Here is an 18,830-nt window from a genome sequence, read left to right on the forward strand (position 1 = left end):
CAGAGACCCGCAGCCGCGGTGGGGTCGGCCGCCGCCGCCGCGTGCAGGGGGCAGGGTTAGCAGCAGCCTTTTGAAACTGGCGGGGGTACGTGTGAGCCAGGGGATAACTGCGCTTTCTGCTTTCTCCCAGGTTTGAATACACCCACAAGAAGCAGTCGGGTGGGGCAGGGCAGTATGGGAAGGTGATTGGGGTCCTGGAGCCCCTGGAGCCGGAGAACTTCACCAAGCTGGAGTTCGAGGACAGAACCGTGGGGACCAACGTCCCGCAGCCGTTCGTACCCGCCGTCGAAAAGGTGACACGTATTTTCAGATGGTTTGTGTTTGTGGCACGAGCGTCGGGCCGATGTGAGCTTCCCGTGCGGGCAGCGCTGCCAGGTCTGCCCCAGGGACGGCAATGAGGGTTTTGAGCAACGGGAGCAGAATCGAGGGCTGGATGTGGTTTTGCTCAATTCCTAAAATTCCCTGGTTTCCATGTAATTTAGAAGTTCTTGTTTATGTTTTTCTTTGGTAGGATACAGAGCTTCTTTTCCTCTTCATTGACATGTAATGTTCATCGTCAACCAGAATAACAACAAACAAAACAAAAAAAGCCACATTGGTGTTCATTTGTTAAAGTAATAATTGCTGCTGGTTTTAATATTCCCTTTCACAAATGTTCCCTTTTAGCACCAAGCTGGAGTCCAAGCAGCAGGTTTAGAAAACTGACTTTTCTGGGACCCTTATATGGAGGAAACTGCCATTAAAAAGATTTCCGTGAATTACTACCCAAATAGTCTTTTCACATTGGCCTTCCTTGTGTCTCTGCTTGTTTATGAGCTTATGTATTTTAGTGCATAAAACTCTTACTGTTAGCTGGCTAATGGAAATACCTCCATTAGAGTACTTCTGTACCACTTTGTTAGCACATTTCCCTGAATCGTGTTAATTGTGTCAACTCATACTGTTCTCTCCATACTTCCATTTTGCAATCTTTGCTTAGGGATACAAGAAAGAAAGATTCTGGCCAGTCCAAAAACCCTACTTAGAAAAATCTTGTGTTGTTTTCAAAAATTAAAATGTCACTCTTTTGGTACCACATATATATTCTTTCTATGTAGAACACTAATTCACATAACCACAATCATGTGCAACCTAAAAATGCCTAAATAGGTATGTTTAACATGTCCTAGAACTAGGGTTTTCAACCTTTTTTTTTTTTTTTTAAGGCGTGTACCCCTTCTGGTGGGTACACCTTCTGGAGTATACCCCTTTCCAGATGGGGTGAGGGGAGGGCTAACTGCTGGCAGGGTGTGAAGCTGGCAGCGCAGGGAAGCAGCAGCGGTGCAGAGTGGTGAATAGCAGCGGTGGGGAGGTGGCGGTGGTGCAGTGGTGAATGGCAGCAGTGGGGAGAGGGGAGCTCGCATGCAGTGGCCGCCCCTGCCATTCACCACTCTGCACCACAGCCGTGCACTGCTTCCCCACACTGCTGTGTGTACCTCCTGAGGCCATCCCAAGTACCCCCAAGGGTACGCCTACCCATGGTTGACAAACCCCTGTCCTAGAATCATAGAAAGTTAGGGTTGGAAGGAACCTCAGGAGGTCATCTAGTCCAGCGTTTCCCAACCTTTTGGTTCCAGCAACATACTTACCAGGCCTCTCCCATCCCGCAGCACACCGGCCAAATGCAGAGTGATGGTGGCGGGGGGAGGAGGCACAGCTGAACACAGTGTGCGGATGCAAATCACTGGCTGGAGCCATTCCCCCTCTCCCCTGGTCTCTGTCTGTGACTCCAGCCAGCGGGGGGCATGGCTCCAGCCCCAAAATCCACAGCATGCTTGGACGTGCCTTGCGGCACACCGGTTGAGAAATGCTGATCTAGTCCAACCTCCTGCTCAAAGCAGGACCTGCCCCAACTAGATCATCCCAGCCAAAGCTTTGTCTAGCCGGATCTTGAAAACCTCCAAGGATGGAGCTTCCACCATCCTTCTGGGTAACCTGTTCCAGTGTTTTACTGGCCTCCTAGGGAGAAAACTCTTCCTAATATCTAACCTAAACTTCACTTGCTGCAACTTCAGTCTGTTCCTCCTTGTTCTGTCATCTGCCACCACTGAGAACAGTTTAGCCTCCATCCTTTTTGGAACCTCCCTTCAGGTAGTTAAAGACTACCATTAAGTCCCCTCCCAGTTCCCTCAGTCTTTCCTCATAAATCATGTCCCCCAGCTCCCTCACCATTTTTGTTGCCCTCCACTAGACTCTCTTCAGTTTGTCCACATCCTTTCTGTAGTGGGGGGCCCAAAACTGAATAATACAGTACTCCAGATGTGGTCTCACCGGTATGGAATAGAGGTGAATAATCACTTCTCTTGACATACTGGCAACACATCTACCAATGCAGCCCAGTATGCCGTTTGCCTTCTTGGTAACAAGGGCATACTGCTGGCTCATATTCAGCTAATTGTCCCCTGTAACCCTCAGGTCCTTTTCTGCAGAGCTGCTGCTCAGCCAGTCAGCCCCCAGCCTGTACTAGTGCATGGGATTGTTCTGTCCTAAGTGCAGGACTTTGCATTTGTTCTTGTTGAACCTCATGAGATTCCTTTTGGCCCAATCCTCCAATTTGTCTAGGTCTCTCTGAATACTAGCCCTACCCTCTAGCATATCTGTTACTCCCTCCAGCTTAGTGTCATCTGCGAACTTGCAGAGGGTGCATGCTATGCCATCTTCCAGATCGTTGGTGAGGATATTGAACAAAACCAGCCCCAGAATCAACCCTTGGGGCACTCCATTTGATACTGGCTGCCAACTAGATATCGAGCCATTGATTACTACTTTCTAAGCCCAATGCTCCAGCCTAGCATATCTGTTACTCCCTCCAGCTTAGTGTCATCTGCGAACTTGCAGAGGGTGCATGCTATGCCATCTTCCAGATCGTTGGTGAGGATATTGAACAAAACCAGCCCCAGAATCAACCCTTGGGGCACTCCATTTGATACTGGCTGCCAACTAGATATCGAGCCATTGATTACTACTTTCTAAGCCCAATGCTCCAGCCCGTTTTCTATCCACCTTACAGTCCATTCATCCAGCCCATACTTCCTTAGCTTGCCTGGGAGAAAGTTATGAGAGACCATATCAAAAGCCTTGCTGAAATCAAGGTATACCACATCCACTGGCATCCACAGAGCCAATCTTCTCATCATAGAAGGCAGTCAGTTTGGTCAGGCATGAGTTGCCCCTGGTGAATCCATGCTGACTGTTCCTAATGACCTTTTTCTCCTCCATGTGCTTAGAAATGGATACCCTGAGGACCTGCTTCATGATTTTTCCAAGGACTGAGGTGAGGCTGACTGGTCTGTAGTTCCCTGGATCCTCCTTTTTCACTTTCTTAAATATGGGCATTATGTATGCCCTTTTCCAGTCATCCAGGACCTCTCCTGATCGCTGTGAGTTTTCAAAGATGATGGCCAATGGCTCTGCAATCACATCAGCCAACTCCCTCAGCACCCTTGGGTGCATTGCATATGTCCCCATGGACTTGCACATGTCCAGCTTTTCGAAGTAGTCCCTAAATTGTTCTTTGACTACTAAGGACTGCTCACCTCCTCCCCCAACTGTGCTGCCCAGTGCAGTAGTCTTGGAGCTGACCTTACCTGTGAAGACTGAGGCAAAAAAGGCACTGAGCACTTCAGTCCTTTTTGCATCCTCTGGCGCAAGTTTGCATCCCCTGTTCAGTAAGGGTCCCACACTTTCCCTGATCGTCCTCTTGCTACCGTTGTAGAAACCCTTCTTGTTACCCTTCACATCCCATACTAGCTGCAGCTCCAATTGCATTTTGGCCTTCCTGACTTCATCCCTGCATGCCCGAGCAATGCTCTTATATTCTTCCCTAATTATTTGTCAGAGTTTCCACTTATAAGCTTCCTTTTTGTGATTTAGTTTACTGAAGAGTTCCCTGCTAAGCCAAGCTGGTCTTTTGCCATACTTGCTAGTCTTCCTGCGCATCAGGGTGGTTTGTTCCTGCACTCTCAATCCTGATTACCTTACTTGTGCTCCCAAAGTGATATCAAACTGAAATCTCAGGGAGTGGCACCTTTCAAACACTTACAGGGAAAGTATTCTCTGGGTCATTATGTTATGGTTTGAATCTTTTTTTTTCTTAAGTAGTAGGAATAACATTTCTGATGTAGGAGTTGTCTGGCTGTGAACAGTTCTTTCTGTTTGCAAAAGATTCTGTGCAATTAACTGTTCCATATATACTGAATTGAATATTGTCCTTATTAAAGATGTTTAGGGTGGATTGCAGTTGCTAATCTCAGGACAATTTTCAACAGGGATTCCGTAATGCATGTGAAAAGGGCCTTCTGACAGGTCACAGGATATCTGGAGTCCGGTTCATCCTAGATGATGGTGCACATCACATGGTGGATTCTAATGAATTCTCTTTCATCAGAGCAGGGGAAGGTGCACTCAAACAAGGTATGAATCAATCAGCTTGAAGATGTTCTGTTTAACATATAGTAGATTCATAGTTTAACTTGGTTTGAACAATTTCATTTTTGTGCCCATTATTTGTTTGCTTATTTATAATTTTCCAACAAAAGGTAACTAGCCAAATGTAATCTGTGTGCAGTAGCAGACAGACAAGGTTCACAGAAGTTTATAAGAATATGGCTTAACTTGCAGATCTATGGAAAGGAAATGGTAGATTTTCTGTTTAAGTCTTAATAGGAGCTACCTGCTCCCAAATCTTTGACACCTATAACATTTGGGAAGGCCTGATCAAATGTCATTACTGTCCTCCAAGTAGATGCTAGCATGGAACAGATTATTTTAGTGATGTAAGAACTAAATGTTGATATTTTGGAAGTTCTTGTTTCATCTGGAAATAGTCTTTCTCAGAAATACAGAATTAAAGAACAGACAGGAAGTTCCTGAAGGCTCCTTTATTAGACCCTAGCTTATATTCAGATACAGTTTGCACTTTTCCAGCAAAGTGATGGAAGTGAAATAAAAATCTGTTTCAGTATTTTTGCATTTGCAAATACCTGCTGATTTGTCCATTGGGTTTCATATGCAGCACTAACAAAATGGGATTATACATTCGTATTTAAAAGACCATATGCTCCAATACTGCTGTTGTAACCTTAATCCTAGTCTTCCCCTTGTATAAATTTTAGCAGTGAGCATACCTGACAGATCAGCTAGGCCTGGGGATTGACCCCTTTTGAGAAGCTGGTAAAGAATACTATCTTGAAGCCGGTCTTCCACCAGCACTGAGATGCTGTTAACTTTTCACTAACGTATGAGTGAAAAGAAATAATAAAATGTGTATCATAGGAACTTGCCCTCATCGTTCAGATCAGAAGTCTGGTACTACATTTGATTAATTGAGCTCTGTCAAGAAAGGCACTGGTGTCCATAATCAAATCTGTACTTCCTCAGGATTGAAGGATTTATATTTTTATTGAAGAAATTCTAAATTACACTGTCAGATATTTTCTGACTTCAGTCTGAACAGCAAAGAGAATTCTCCAAGGAAGTTGAGTTTTTCAAAATTTCTGAGGGAATATTTGGCTGAACCTAACATAGATTCAGGCCACTTAGAAGAGAAATACCACAAGAAATATACTTTCCAATTAAGAGCAACTTGGTTAAACTATTCTGAAAATCTACACACCAGAGTTCTGTTGGCTACCCCTTCCTCTAATGATGATCGTTTGCTTGTCACTTCTGCCTGTGGCCAAAGAAATTTGAAGTCAGTGGATCACTTTGATTTTAACAGGCTTTATACCAAGTCCTTTGGGTTAGCTGCTGAAAAGAAAGTTGCAAGATGAAATTAGACAATTTTTGAAGAATGCCTAATATGTGTAGCTTGGGAGGTATAAGAATGCAAATATTCTAATTCATCTTCATTTTTAACCAGCTATGGAAAATGGAAGAGTGCATGTTCTTGAGCCCATTATGTCCGTGGAAATTGTAGCACCAAATGAATTCCAAGGAGCTGTGATTGCTGGAATTAATCGCCGTCATGGAGTGATCACAGGACAAGATGGTGTAGAGGACTATTTTACTTTGTATACTGATGTGAGTTGAGTTTTTCTAAATCTTTCCCCTTTCAATCAGATAATTTTATTTTAATATTTAGGCAATTATGTACTAGCTATTAAATCTCTGCCTGTCCCCCTTTTTTATTTTACTAGTATTTGCATAGTTGCAGCTAAGCTAAACATACGCAAAGGATACGCGTGACACCGTGAAACAAGTTACATGTCACTACATGGCAGTGTTTGTCATAGAACACACACACACTGTAGGACTGCCTTGTGGTTCAGTGTACAAAGCATTAGAGTGGGACTTGGGAGACCTGCCTCCTATTTTCTGCCATTTTATGATCTTGAGTACCCTACTTAGCCTCTCTATGCCCAGCAGTTCCTTCCTTAAGGTGTGGCTAATGATACTTCCCCTCCTCTGTGCTGGAGAGAAGCAGATGGACAGTGCTGTGTAAAATCTAAATATTAAATTCTTTTTTGAAGAAAAAAGATTTTTTTCTGCCCCTGCTGTTTATAAAAGATTGTTCAGCAATGGAAAGATTCCGTGACCATACAGGGAAACCAGATATACCCAAGTGCTGAATGAGGCACAAAATAAGCTAATCTAAGTAGCTAAAAAATATTTCTTCTATCTTCTTTTGGTTCAAGTAACCTGAAGTATTACAGTAATGTTTGTAGATACAGCAACAGCCTTTTAAAAATGTATTACTTTTTGCTGGGCCAGATTAAAAATGTTTCTAAGAGTTCTGGGCAGCTAAAATAATGCAGCCTAACTCCCTATCTCTGGCAAGCCAGTTGTAAATTTTCATGGCCACCCCCAAAGTTCTCCGAAAACTATTGTAACTACCACTCAAGATCTCTTTATCTCCCCACTCATTGCTTTGTCTTCATTAGGGAAAAAATGCATTGCTGACAGGGTGTCAGTAATACATGCAGCTGAATCATTGCAGAATGTGGTTTAGCTGCAAGTTGAGCCAGGGATGAATTCTGTTAATAGCTCTTTCAGAAACTGTGCTTAAAACTTATAGCCCTGAGGTGTTTCCCACACTGGAACCTCTTGTTTGATATAGTGCAGATTCTTGAGGTTGGCCTGCTAAATGTGTTGAAGATGCTCCAATATTGAGGGTCAGAGATGCTCCAATTAGGAATGTCCTCATGCTCCAATATTGAGAATATTTATCCTATTGTGGATAAATAATGAAAATGTCTTTAAAATAAACCTCCTTTATAAAAGCAGATGATAAAATCAATCATAAATACAAAGCATAACTTTAAAAGTGTTACTAACTGGTTCTAGTAAAGATTAGTTGAATCTGAATGCCAAATAACATTGAAAAATTCCTTAGTCCTACAAAAATAATGTGTATTATATGTTTGATTATTAGGTGCCACTGAATGAGATGTTTGGATATTCCACTGAACTGAGATCCTGCACAGAGGTTAGTCAGCAGATAAACTCTGGCTACTTTAGCAACATTTATAACAGATTTACAAAAATAAGCACATGTCTGTATATTTGCCAGTGGGCTGTATTTCCGATTGGAAGTTTGAAGTGAGAATCTAGTAGATGGGTAGAGTATAAATAATGTAATGAGATTGATAATAATGATGTAGGAAGAGCTGAATTACTTCATTATAAATGTTTACAGCATCCAAAACACATTAGACATTCCTCGGGAAAAAAATAAGAAGTCATTTAGTATTACACATGATGATTGTAACTCAGGGAAATATTTGGTGGTGAGGGAAGGGAGGGTAAGGAAAGACTGGATTGTGGCAAAATAATCATGGAACTACCACACTTAAGCAAGTGAATATCTTCTTGGTATATTTGGGAGTTTTCATTATTATATTATTGGAATACTTTTGGGATAACAGAGAAGATAAATATTAGTAGAAATTTGAAGTCTGTAGTGGCTCCCAGTAGCTTTCTGGGCACAATTCAAGGTGCTGATTTTGACCTATAAGGGCATAGGGCCCAGACCATTTAGGGCCTTAAGGGACCATCTTCTCCCTTATGCCCCATCATGATCCCTAAAGTCAGCCAAGAGCAACCTCCTACAAGTACCATTGGTACTTGGCAAAAACAGTTGAGAGATTGTTCTCTGCAATTGCTCCTTAGCTCTGTAACTGCCTTCTGCTTGAGGTTCACTGGAGCCTGAGCCTGGATGTCTTTTGGAAGCGCTGAAAGGCCTTCCTTTTTGGCAGGTGCTTATCAAATAAAACTAGGCTGAAATATGGTTTAGGGGGTCTTTGTTTTATCTGGGTATTCTAGTTCTCTTCTAAGTTGCTTTTGTTCTCTTGTCACTCTAGTTTTTAAGCTGTTCTTTTTTCTTCTTATAAGCTGCCCTAAGCCTTTGTTGGGAAGATCGGCATATAAATAATAACTAAGTTAGGTAGAAACTTGGAAGGCTCTAATTAGGAGGGGAGTTTCATTCGTGGAAAAAAGCAGAGACATCCAAGCAGATTGCATAGCTTCAGATAACAGACTGTAAGAGGAATGGCATAGCCTGACAAATTGTCCTTGAAGCATCCAGATCACTCTGCGAGTCCAGTAAACCACAAATTGAGCACAGTGTGGCATATTACAATAATATCTAACTTGGTACTAGGGGGAAAATTGGCTTTGATTTCAGCTGAGACTTCTACTTGTGTTTCAAAAGGAGAGTCTTAATCAGATTAACCAAGTTTGGAAAGACCTTTTCCTTTTCGTCTGTCTAGGATGGATAGTAATTTTCAGCAGAAGACAATATATTACGCTGGTAATTTTATGAAGTTAATAATAGCAGTAACTTTTAGAAGCAGTGTCAACTGTAAGGAGAACAAAAGACTAGAGTCCTGCACAATATATTTGCAAGAGTATTTATTTGTCTATTGTTAACAGAATTTCGCTGCATGGAAATTTCCTGTCGCATTACCTTCTCGTAATATAATAACTGTTTGCAGAAATGTTAAAAGTGTAAAACCTTCAGAATGCAGTCTTAGGATTTGGGGAGTGGGAATCTTTTATTCTTGTTGGAAGATTGAAATATATGAACAGATTTTTAGCCAATGTTACAGCAGTGTAGATATTTTGAACCTGGTGAAGTTGCACTGATTTATACCAACTGATGAAAGGCAGCCAAAACTCCTTAGTTTGGTTAAAGGTAGAGGAAATGAAGAATTTCTTGCCTTCTTGGTGGACTTGACATTGTGTCATAGGACATGGGACACAGGGATTTGCAAAGATGTAGCCCAGGAGCGGGCACTTATTTCAGGCGGAGGGCCGCTTACTGAGTTTTGGCAAGCCATCAAGGGCCGCATGACAGGCAGCCAGATGCAGATGAATATTAATTTTCTAAATTTTTTTAGGGGCCCCGCAGGCCGGATAGAATGGCGTGGCGGGCCGCATCCAGCCTGCGGGCCGCATTTTTCCCACCCCTGTTGTAACCTATATATTCTGTACCAGAGGTGTTCAACCTCTGGCACATGGGCCTGCAGCACCATGTCATTTAGCCTATAGGAATCTCCACAGATTTGGAAATTTAGCCGCAGGGAAGTGGTGTTATGGTTCCCTTGCTGCCAAATCTCTAGATCCATAGGCAGCCCCAAGTGCTGCGCACTGAATCTAGCACCCAGTCCCAGCACATCTATCTCCTACATAAGAAGAGATGTATATAACCATTTACTTACTGAAAATGAGTATCTAACTTTTGATGCTTCCTGCATATCTGGTGTGTCACATCAGACTGATATTCTTTTGTTTTGGGGGAGAAATAGTTCTTTCCAAAGCTTAAGTAATGAAAGATAAATTAAGCACCAGTGCATATCAGATTAGAAAAGCTTGGCCATGCAAACTGCTTTCCTGTTGCACATATTTGTGTAATTAGTGGGGATTTTGAAGGCAGTTAAGCAAATGGAATTTACTTCTTGAACAGTACACTTTTTTTAATGTTGCATGTTGAGTGACGAGAAGAGTAAATCTAGGAATTATTTTCTTGCCATGTGTCACTCAAAAATAGCAGCTTAGTCTCTTCTATGACTTTCCAGTACTTGTACCAGTGAGTGGGGATTATTACTGCTATTATTGTTCTTTTCTTCTGCCCTGCAAAAAGGTGGAAGGAGGAAGCAAAATGATAATCCCACATTATCAGACTGGTTGTTTAAAATTATTTGAATTCCTTTTTAAAAAACACTAGTCACATATTGTTGTGAAGAATCCTATTTTACATTATATGTGCTTCAGTGTAAACTGTTTGCATGCTTTACTTCGGGGCGGGCAAGGATTTGGGCTGGACGGCCACTTAAGGAGTTTTGGTGAGCTGTGGAGGGCTGGGGCGGGGGTTGGAATTGATCCTATTCAGCCTACCAGCCGCTGCTACAAACCTGAGAAGAGAGGGCTACAGCCCCACACCACTCTGCTCTGTCCTGGTTGGGGCCAGGCCGGGCTGCACAGGGAGCACACTTCTCCACCCCACTCTCCACCGTTCATTATGCCCCATCCATTTCGTATCTCTGCCCCTGCCCAACTTCCTGTTGGCGATGTACAGTTCTGTCACTGGTAACTGGGCCCGCGCTGGATGGGGTGTGATGCAGAGCATTGAGTAGCTGTTCCACCTGCCCGTCTGCTGCAGTGAGCCACTGCCACACCACACCAGGAAAGTCAGGGGCAGCTGGCCCAGGCCAGGCCACCCCTGTGGCTGGCACAGACTAATGTCACCACAGTGGCAATGGCTTTTCATGGCAGGCAGGCAGAAAAGCTACTCAGTGTGCTGCATTGTGCCTCATCCTGTATTCGGTGCCAGGACTGCACAGCTGCAGTGCCAACCAGAAGCCAGGGGAGGGCGGGATAGATGTGGAGGTGGCGGAGGAGTCTACATGCTTCCTGGCCCTGGCTGCAGTGGAGCGGTGTGGGGCACAGCCCTCCCTCCTGAGGCTCCTGGTGGTGGCAGCCAGCAGGCCGCATACAGCCCACAGGCCACATTTTGCCAACCCTTGCTTTACTTACTATAGATTAATCTACAGTCTAACTGCCAAGTATTTGTTTAGTGTGCCTAACTTTCTTTTGTTCCTCCTTAGGGAAAGGGTGAATATACAATGGAATATAGTAGATACCAGCCATGTTCACCTAGCACTCAGGAAGAGCTAATTAACAAACACCTAGAAGCAACAGGAAGACTTCCTGCAAAGAAGGGCAAGGCTAAGGGCTGACTTTCATCCTCTTGAACTTCACTGAACAATTTTTCACAATCTTCTAGTCAGGCTTTGAAATCGGACTTAGTTGGGACTTGTTCTTTATTAAAACTGCCTTCATTCACAATGTACTCAGAAATTATCAGGAGGTCACTACTAAAATGGTCATGTACAAATTCCATTCATTAGCAAAAAATCGTAATATAATAATCATAATTTGTTGTTGAAGTTCTTGTTTTAAGCCATTTGTTTTAAAATGATGAAGTAGTTTTATTTTTTACTTGAGAAAATACTGGGATCTGATTAAAGACATTATTGCCCCTTAATTTTTAGAGGTGTCCAATATGCCGATTTGAGTGACTAAATTCATGTAGCCACTAGTTTGTAAATGAGTTGTCATCCAACACAATGAATATTTACCCTCTAAAATCTGCTCCTGAACAGATCCCTTTGCTCCTACAACTTGTTCAGTGACAGTACCCATTTAGGAAGTGAACATAAATATTAATTTCTTTCTGGTTCTAAAACTGAATTATAGGTTCTTCCAGACGTCTGTCAATACAACTTGCTACTCACCTGCTCTGCTCACAACAGATGATCCCCCTATAACAAATATGGAAAGAGTTTACTGGGCACAGCTACATGTGATGCCGCTGCTACATCGCTGTAGCAATGCATTCCCTTGGTATTGTGCGATGCTACAGCAATGTAGCAGCTAAAAATAACTGCATCATGTACAGTGCAGTATGGGCTGTTACTGTGCTGTCATTTAGCACTCCCAAGAGGAAGTAACAAAGGCGCTGTAGGGACATATGTAGATGCGCCCGCTGAGAACTTAGTTTTACAAACCTTTCATTAAACTAGAGGTCTTCGTAAGCTACAATTTTATATGGATTTAGCTGCTGTTTCATTTGTGTGCTCATCAGTAGGTTCTTCACATTCCCAGTTGGATCCCTTTGGACACCAAAGACAAAAAACAAATTTTTGGCTGAATCTTTCCAAAAATCTTGCATTCAAGTAGGTAGGTCATTCTGTCACTGAAACAGATCAACAGTTCCCTTGAGGGCACTACAAACAGTGAGAGGCAAGCTGCTACAGTTAGTTGAGGAGGTAAGGATATTGTTGCTTTTTAAAAAAATTTTGCTACGTTGTCAAAAGAATTTGATTTTTACCTGTGCTAACTCTCCCATGACCACTGCAGTTTCTACTGTGCGCGCCATAGCAGTAATAGACAGTGGGGTTAGAGTTTGAGATCAAAACCACTGAAGCATTTTAGGACTCTGTTCCTGCAACTGGATTTTGGGAGATGTTCACCAGCCCTAGAACAGAACTGTAATATCATCTACTTTGTCACTGCATTAAGCAAAAGTAGTGAAGAGGTTTATAATAGATCATTTTTGCTTTTTAAACAATTTCAGGCATATGCCAGGTACATTCAGACACAAATTAGATGTGTGCCATTTAAGACAAAAGTTTGTTTCCCTTCTCATTTTATAATGCCTTGTGAATAATATCAGCTGAATTTGGCTTTTATGAGTGCCCTGCAGTCTTTATTCCAATTGAAAAATGTTCTATAGCACTTTGCTGTAAAAAAAGCAGCAATACAAAAGTGATGTTAAACTTTTGAAGAGATACAGCATTATTTTTTTCATTATATTCATGGTTCTAATTAGTCTACTTCTTGAAGGATTGCTTTAATTAACAAGTATGTATTGGAAACAGATGTATTGCTTTCAAAGTCCCAAAGGTTTTAATGAAATCATGTGAAGAATCGCTTCCATTACAGGACTGATGGGGAATACAGTAGCTCCTATCTTTGTGGTCACTGAACGGACTGAAAAGAGTTTTTCAGTGGAAGCAGCCTTCAAACAATAGTGTGACAGAACTGGAAGCCTACTTCTACTCTCATACTATTATTAATATGACTAACACCATGTAAATATGAGGTATGCCATTACAAGCCAGCATGAAATATTTATCAGGCTTGTCACAATTTCAGGTTCTTTGACTGGGGCAGGTTTCTTCAGAGGATGTTTTGCGAAGGAGCTGTAACTTGGTAACATACTCTTGTGTAAAGAGTTTGGGTAACTGTGTTCCTTTAGTGTCTCTGTTTTTCCCTTGGGTAACTGTTGTCTTGTTTGCAATTACAGAAGTTTCCATCTGTCACCAATAACCTTTTTTTAATGGAAAAAGTAGCAGTGCTCCCTTATCTCCAGTAGCTAAATGGTCAGATGGCATTCAGTGGACAAATTAGGGCTCACCGTATGTTCATGTGACAGCTCATCAAATAGAAGAATTGCTTTGGTCTTTTCTAACAAAGTGACAAGCTTTGAAAATTGTTGAAATATCTTATTTATTGTGACAGACATTAATTTAATGTATAAAATGCCCTCATATCTCAACCCATGGCTTAATGAATCTGAGATGAAAAGATTTGACTGAAATTATTTAGTCCCATAATTTAAACCATAATGTCTCTCCCACTAAAAGAGGTTCCTTTAACCTGGTATTAGTTTAAAATGGTTCCTTGGTTTTCAGACAATTCCAAATAAATGGGCCTAGACTTAGAGAAGGATGGTAGGGGGCAACACATTTGCCCTAAATCTAGAACGCTACCATCTTGCAAAAAGACTTCAACACGCTTAGGATGGGACACAGACAAAGCAATTGATAAGGATGTCTGGCATGAAGCTGTTTGATTGGGCACTCTGAAAACAATTTTTTTTTTCTTTCCTGATGCAGGAGAAGCCTCTGTACAAAGCCCCAAGGCCGTGGCTGTTCTGTCCACCTTTAAGGAAATGACAGGAACTCTGTGCATATTGTAAATAAAAACACACTAAGGTCTCTTTGTAGTCTGTGTTATTTTTAATTCTTCTCTTGCAACAAGTTGTTTCAGGCTGTCCTGAAAGGAAAGTTTTCTTCATTTTCAGAGTTGTCTTCATAAACCAGGACAGCTAGAAACAGAGAAAGGAGTGTTGTATAAGGGAGCACAACTTGGTTTCATAGAATGTTTTCTGCAGTGAAAAATCTGTGGGAAATGCTGGTTTCCACTTCTTGGCACATGTTTTTCTATTTGTGGGACATTTCTCTCTGCTGTCACTAATCTTTCTAGAAAATCTGTCTGCTGTATCTAATGGCTTTGGATTTGGAATCAGTGTCACGGGTTGAAAGTTGCTAGATACAAGGAATGTCATGCAAAAATAAAACCCAAATTCCACCATGTGTAATGGTATTTATTTTACTGCAGATATAAGTTAAAATTAGCATATAATATTCCTGTTCAAAAAATCAAAATTATTTAGTAGACAAATAAATGTTACTGAAATGGAAGATTAATACTTTTATCAAGACTTTTATCCAAATATATTAACTTTGTTCACATACTGTGTCACTCTATGTAACTAACTTAGTGACATAAAATCAGCTTATGTAATACATTTTTTGTAATACAAGTTTTAGGTAGGTACGTATCTAGAATGTGTGAGTTGTTGCATTTCAAGAAATTATACAGAGATTTGTTTTGGGTCAAAGTTTGACTATTCAGTAAAAGGAATCACTTTCATCGCAATATTATTTGTGCAGAAGAGTTATCAGAAAACTGACTGGAGCTATTAATACAAGGGTTTCTTTCATTTGAAATCTTTATATAAACTGGCATTGATCTTTTTTTAAAAATTTGCTTCTCTTTCATTTAATATTCCATCAGCTGATCCAGATTCCATACCAGATACATCTTCAGATTCTGCTGACTGATTCTCAGAAGAGCAGAAGTACTTCACTTTCAAAGGATGATTGGGAATCCAAATGACACGCATGTGGCATAAAATCATTTCCTGGGAAGTAGACAAAGAAAGATTACCTTTGTGTTTCTTCCTTGTTGCTATAAAGCAGTTTTAGACTATATATGTTTCTTACCTGGGTTGGTATTTCGTGAAGTAGGACAGCATAGTCAAAGTCAATCGAATCATCTTTACTTATCTGCGCACACACAAAGAAACTACAATGAAGAGGATCAGTCACAATTACCGTAATATTCAGAAGTGACTGCTGGATGTTTGGTAATGTGTATCTATCTAAATAGTAGGATCGTAGGAAAATAAGGCAGAAAAGGATGTCATGAGGTCATCTAGTCCAGGCCTTTCTCAAGGCAGGATCATCCCTGACCAAACCAGCCAGCCAGGTTAGATGGTTGTCTAACCTGTTCTTGAAAATTTCCAGGGATGGAAATTCCACAACCTCTCTAGGGGCTGTTCCAGTGCTTCCTATGAATAATATGCCTTCAGAGTGAAAAGAATATAAACACTGCTACACAGCAGTATTTCTTTATACTAAAATTCCACTATTGAGTGCAATACCTGTAATGACTTCAGAAGAACTTTCTGTATCAGCTATAGGGCCAGATTTTCCATTGACTTGAGTTTGTCTCAAATACCTCTATGCATTCACCCACATATAAATATGGTCCATAGTAAATTCAGTCATACAAGGTGGAAATATAAAGCCTGTGACTACAGATTTTGTACTGTGACAACCTCCTCTGGACTCTTGAGGCTATCAACATCCTTCTTGAAGTACAGCGCACAAAAGTAGACGCAGTACTCCAACTGCGGTCTGACCAATGCCGCATAGAGGGGAAGTATCACTTTGGATTTTTTTACATGCATCTGCTAATGCATGATAAGGTGCAGTTAGCTTTGCTGATGATTTCTTCATGCTGATGACTCATTCATCTTGAAATCCACTATGACTTCGAGATCCCTTTCTGCTTCTGAGAGGGTCACTTCACAGCCAGTAGGTGTGCTGGATATTTTTGCGCCCTAGGTGCAGCACTCTGCACTTGTCCTTGTTGTACTGCATCCTGTTGTGTACTGCCTACTTTTCTAACCTGTCCAGGTCTGCCTGCAATTGTTCCCTACCCTCCAGAGTGTGTACTTCACCCCACAGTTTAGTATTGGACAGTGATACTATCAGATTTAGTATCCAAATCCGATGTGGATAGGAACTATGAACTGCTGATTGCTATTGTATCTTTTATTGTTTGTTACTTATTGCTAAATGTTGCCTTTGCCTCCCTAATGCAGATTTAATTTCAGCTTCGCTTACCCACTGTTTCACATGCTTGACTTGTGCCATGAAGTAACCCAAGTTCTCTGTTGACTTTTCCCACATTATGTAACTACTGCCAACAACAGCCAAGGCCCATGCTGACTCAAAGGCCGGTTCAATATTTCCATAGCTGTCTGAAAATAGAAGGGGAGTGGGGGAACATACACAGATGTAATAATTTGGCCTTCTCATAGACAAGCAGTAAACTGTAAAATGCTTTGGCCCTGCCACAGGGTATTCCTGGGAAGTAGCTGCTTCTTTGAACACTTTTGCAGTATTGACTGGGGAGGGTAATGAGCAAATGATAAATTAACTGTGGTTGCAAAAGTCCAGTTAGCATGTACTAACCCTAGTGAAACAGATTAGCAACTCTCATTTACCCACTGGACCCCCACCCAAACATTATGAAAGTGGTGAAGTGATACGATGACACACAGTTGATGAGTAGCCAAAAACACGTTACATAAAAATGTTGCTATACAGTCCCACATGAGATTCCTCTATCTGAAGGAACCTCAGTGGATTAAGACATTTGCTGCTAAGCTACAACTTCCCTAAACACAGCCAATGAATGTTTTTTTAAATGCAGAATTTTGCAAATATATATTTGCTTTGTAATCCTATAGACATCTTTGCTTCATTCTGTTCCCTTCCATCTTTGCTGCAAAACACAACACATTTTTCCAAGACTTTTCAGGAAATCCAGATTCTTTGGGGGAAGGGAAGGAAGGAAAAGGATTTTCTTTTTAAAGTTGTTATAGTCCAAATAAATATGTATTTAAAAAAAAATACATGTATGTTTGCTTGTGTTTTTAAAGTTACTAAACTGAACATAAAAGTAAATATAATTCCTAAATGAATATAGAAACATAAAAAATCCTAAAAGGAAGTTACCTGGAATATAGCTTCCAATTATTGGTTTGGTTTGTTGCCTTATTTTTTGGTAAAATCTCTGGTCATCTTCTTGGACTTCCTTCTGATCTTTGGTATATGTGCATTTTATATTAACAGTAGGTGTTGGTTTCCTCTTTAGGTAGAACACAATAGCAAGACAGGTCCCAACATTTTCCTTAAAAGACAAAAAGATCATGATATTTTATATACAGCAAAAGCCGTGTTATCTGGCACTTTACCAACCGGAAAGCGCCACTAACTAGCAGTTGTCACAAGGGACGTGGCAAAAGCAAAACCGGAAGTCCCACATCCAGTTTCGCTGCGCAAGCAGAGTTCTTCTTGTTCACTTCTTCCTTGTGGACCATGGCCCGGGGCAAAGCAGCCTGCGCGGTGCCTCCCTCCCTCTCCCCTGGCACACTGATGCCAGGGAGTGCACCAGACAGGGCATATTTGATTAACAAGCATTCCTCATTCCCGGGGGATGCCAAATAACAGCTTTTACTGTACATATATGCACTAGGTTAAAAACAAATTTTACATATACCCCAATTACATTTATCTTTGGAACATGGAATGTATAATCAGAATTCAGTAGATCTAGAAAGTCATTTATTTGCGTTAAAGCAAAAATCTGTGTATTTCTGGTTGCTTTTGCATGTCTTTAAGTAAACAGTATCTAAAACAAGTATACAGTTTCCTTTTGAGAAACTGGCAAAAATTAGCAGAGCTAGTCTTCTAGTAAAAGTGGAGCAGTCATACATGAGAAATACATACTGAGGAATACTTTGGAATAATCTCAGGACAGAAGCTTAGTTTATAAGGATGATCTTTTAAATGGATTTTCACTGCATAATAATATGGACTTTATAAAAAAAAATAGATGTAGAGATTCATTTTAAAACTTTGAAAATCATTTTATGTTGTGTAGAAACTGAATAAAATGGAAAATCAGGTGGATACGGTGATATCACAAGTTAGAAGTCCCCAGTAAAGCACATGTGCAGTATGGGTTATAATTTCAATAAATTTGTCAAGTAATTATTCAGATTTTGGAGTGTAGACACAACAGGGGATGCATTTGAATAATAAGGGTCATACTGTGCCATTCATTTTAAAATCAATGGGAAGTCTGACTTAAAAGCTTTATAGCATAATGTGACTCAGGGCTATGATTGCCATTTTCAGGCATTGAGCAAAGTAAACCCTCCACCGGGATCTACTTATAATAGCACTGAAGTAAGTCCCGTTTCAAGGATAAGTATACCATTTAATGTAGCAAAACTGTCTTGCATTACAAACTTACCCTAGTTTTGTAGTCCTCTGTGGTGAACTGCAGGTAGTACTTATGCCCAGTTCCTAGGACAGGCTGGAAGAGAAGTAAACAAGATCTTGAAAAAAAAATGGAAGCATGTTCTGTATTTTGTCCTGTGGCAGTCCTGCCGCATAGGTAGGTCAGTCCTGGAAACTGTTTACTGTTTTTTGCTAAACAGGTGATTCTGGTGGTAAGATGTTAGCTCACACCCACGCTTTCTCCTGTTTTCAAATTAATCACTTCAGTGCAGAACTAGGAAGGAGCTGTTGTATTGTGAAGCCTGGTGGTTGGGGCAGTTTATTTATGATTTAAATCAGCAG

At 41.0% G+C, this 18,830-nt stretch overlaps 2 protein-coding genes across 2 annotated transcripts in view; one reads left to right on the forward strand and one right to left on the reverse strand.

Moving 5' to 3' along the window:
• The window catches only part of GFM1 (G elongation factor mitochondrial 1), a 51,186-nt gene extending 36,768 nt beyond the window's left edge, over positions 1-14,418 (forward strand). The window contains exons 14-18 of the mRNA XM_025215085.1: positions 131-293; positions 4,308-4,452; positions 5,900-6,060; positions 7,412-7,465; positions 11,085-14,418. Coding sequence (XP_025070870.1) covers positions 131-293; positions 4,308-4,452; positions 5,900-6,060; positions 7,412-7,465; positions 11,085-11,216 — 655 coding nt within the window. The 3' untranslated portion in view covers positions 11,217-14,418. The remainder of the gene's footprint in view (positions 1-130; positions 294-4,307; positions 4,453-5,899; positions 6,061-7,411; positions 7,466-11,084) is intronic.
• RARRES1 (retinoic acid receptor responder 1) lies at positions 14,416-18,658 on the reverse strand. Its single transcript, XM_014524414.2, is given in 6 exon segments — positions 14,416-15,031; positions 15,114-15,176; positions 16,302-16,438; positions 17,199-17,373; positions 18,502-18,597; positions 18,599-18,658. Coding segments are annotated over 6 exon segments (681 nt in total). The 5' UTR covers positions 18,644-18,658; the 3' UTR covers positions 14,416-14,866.
• Positions 18,659-18,830: the final 172 nt, after the last annotated feature.

Source organism: Alligator sinensis, unplaced genomic scaffold (assembly GCF_000455745.1).
Source record: "Alligator sinensis unplaced genomic scaffold, ASM45574v1 scaffold60_1, whole genome shotgun sequence".
Taxonomy (NCBI): domain Eukaryota; kingdom Metazoa; phylum Chordata; order Crocodylia; family Alligatoridae; genus Alligator; species Alligator sinensis.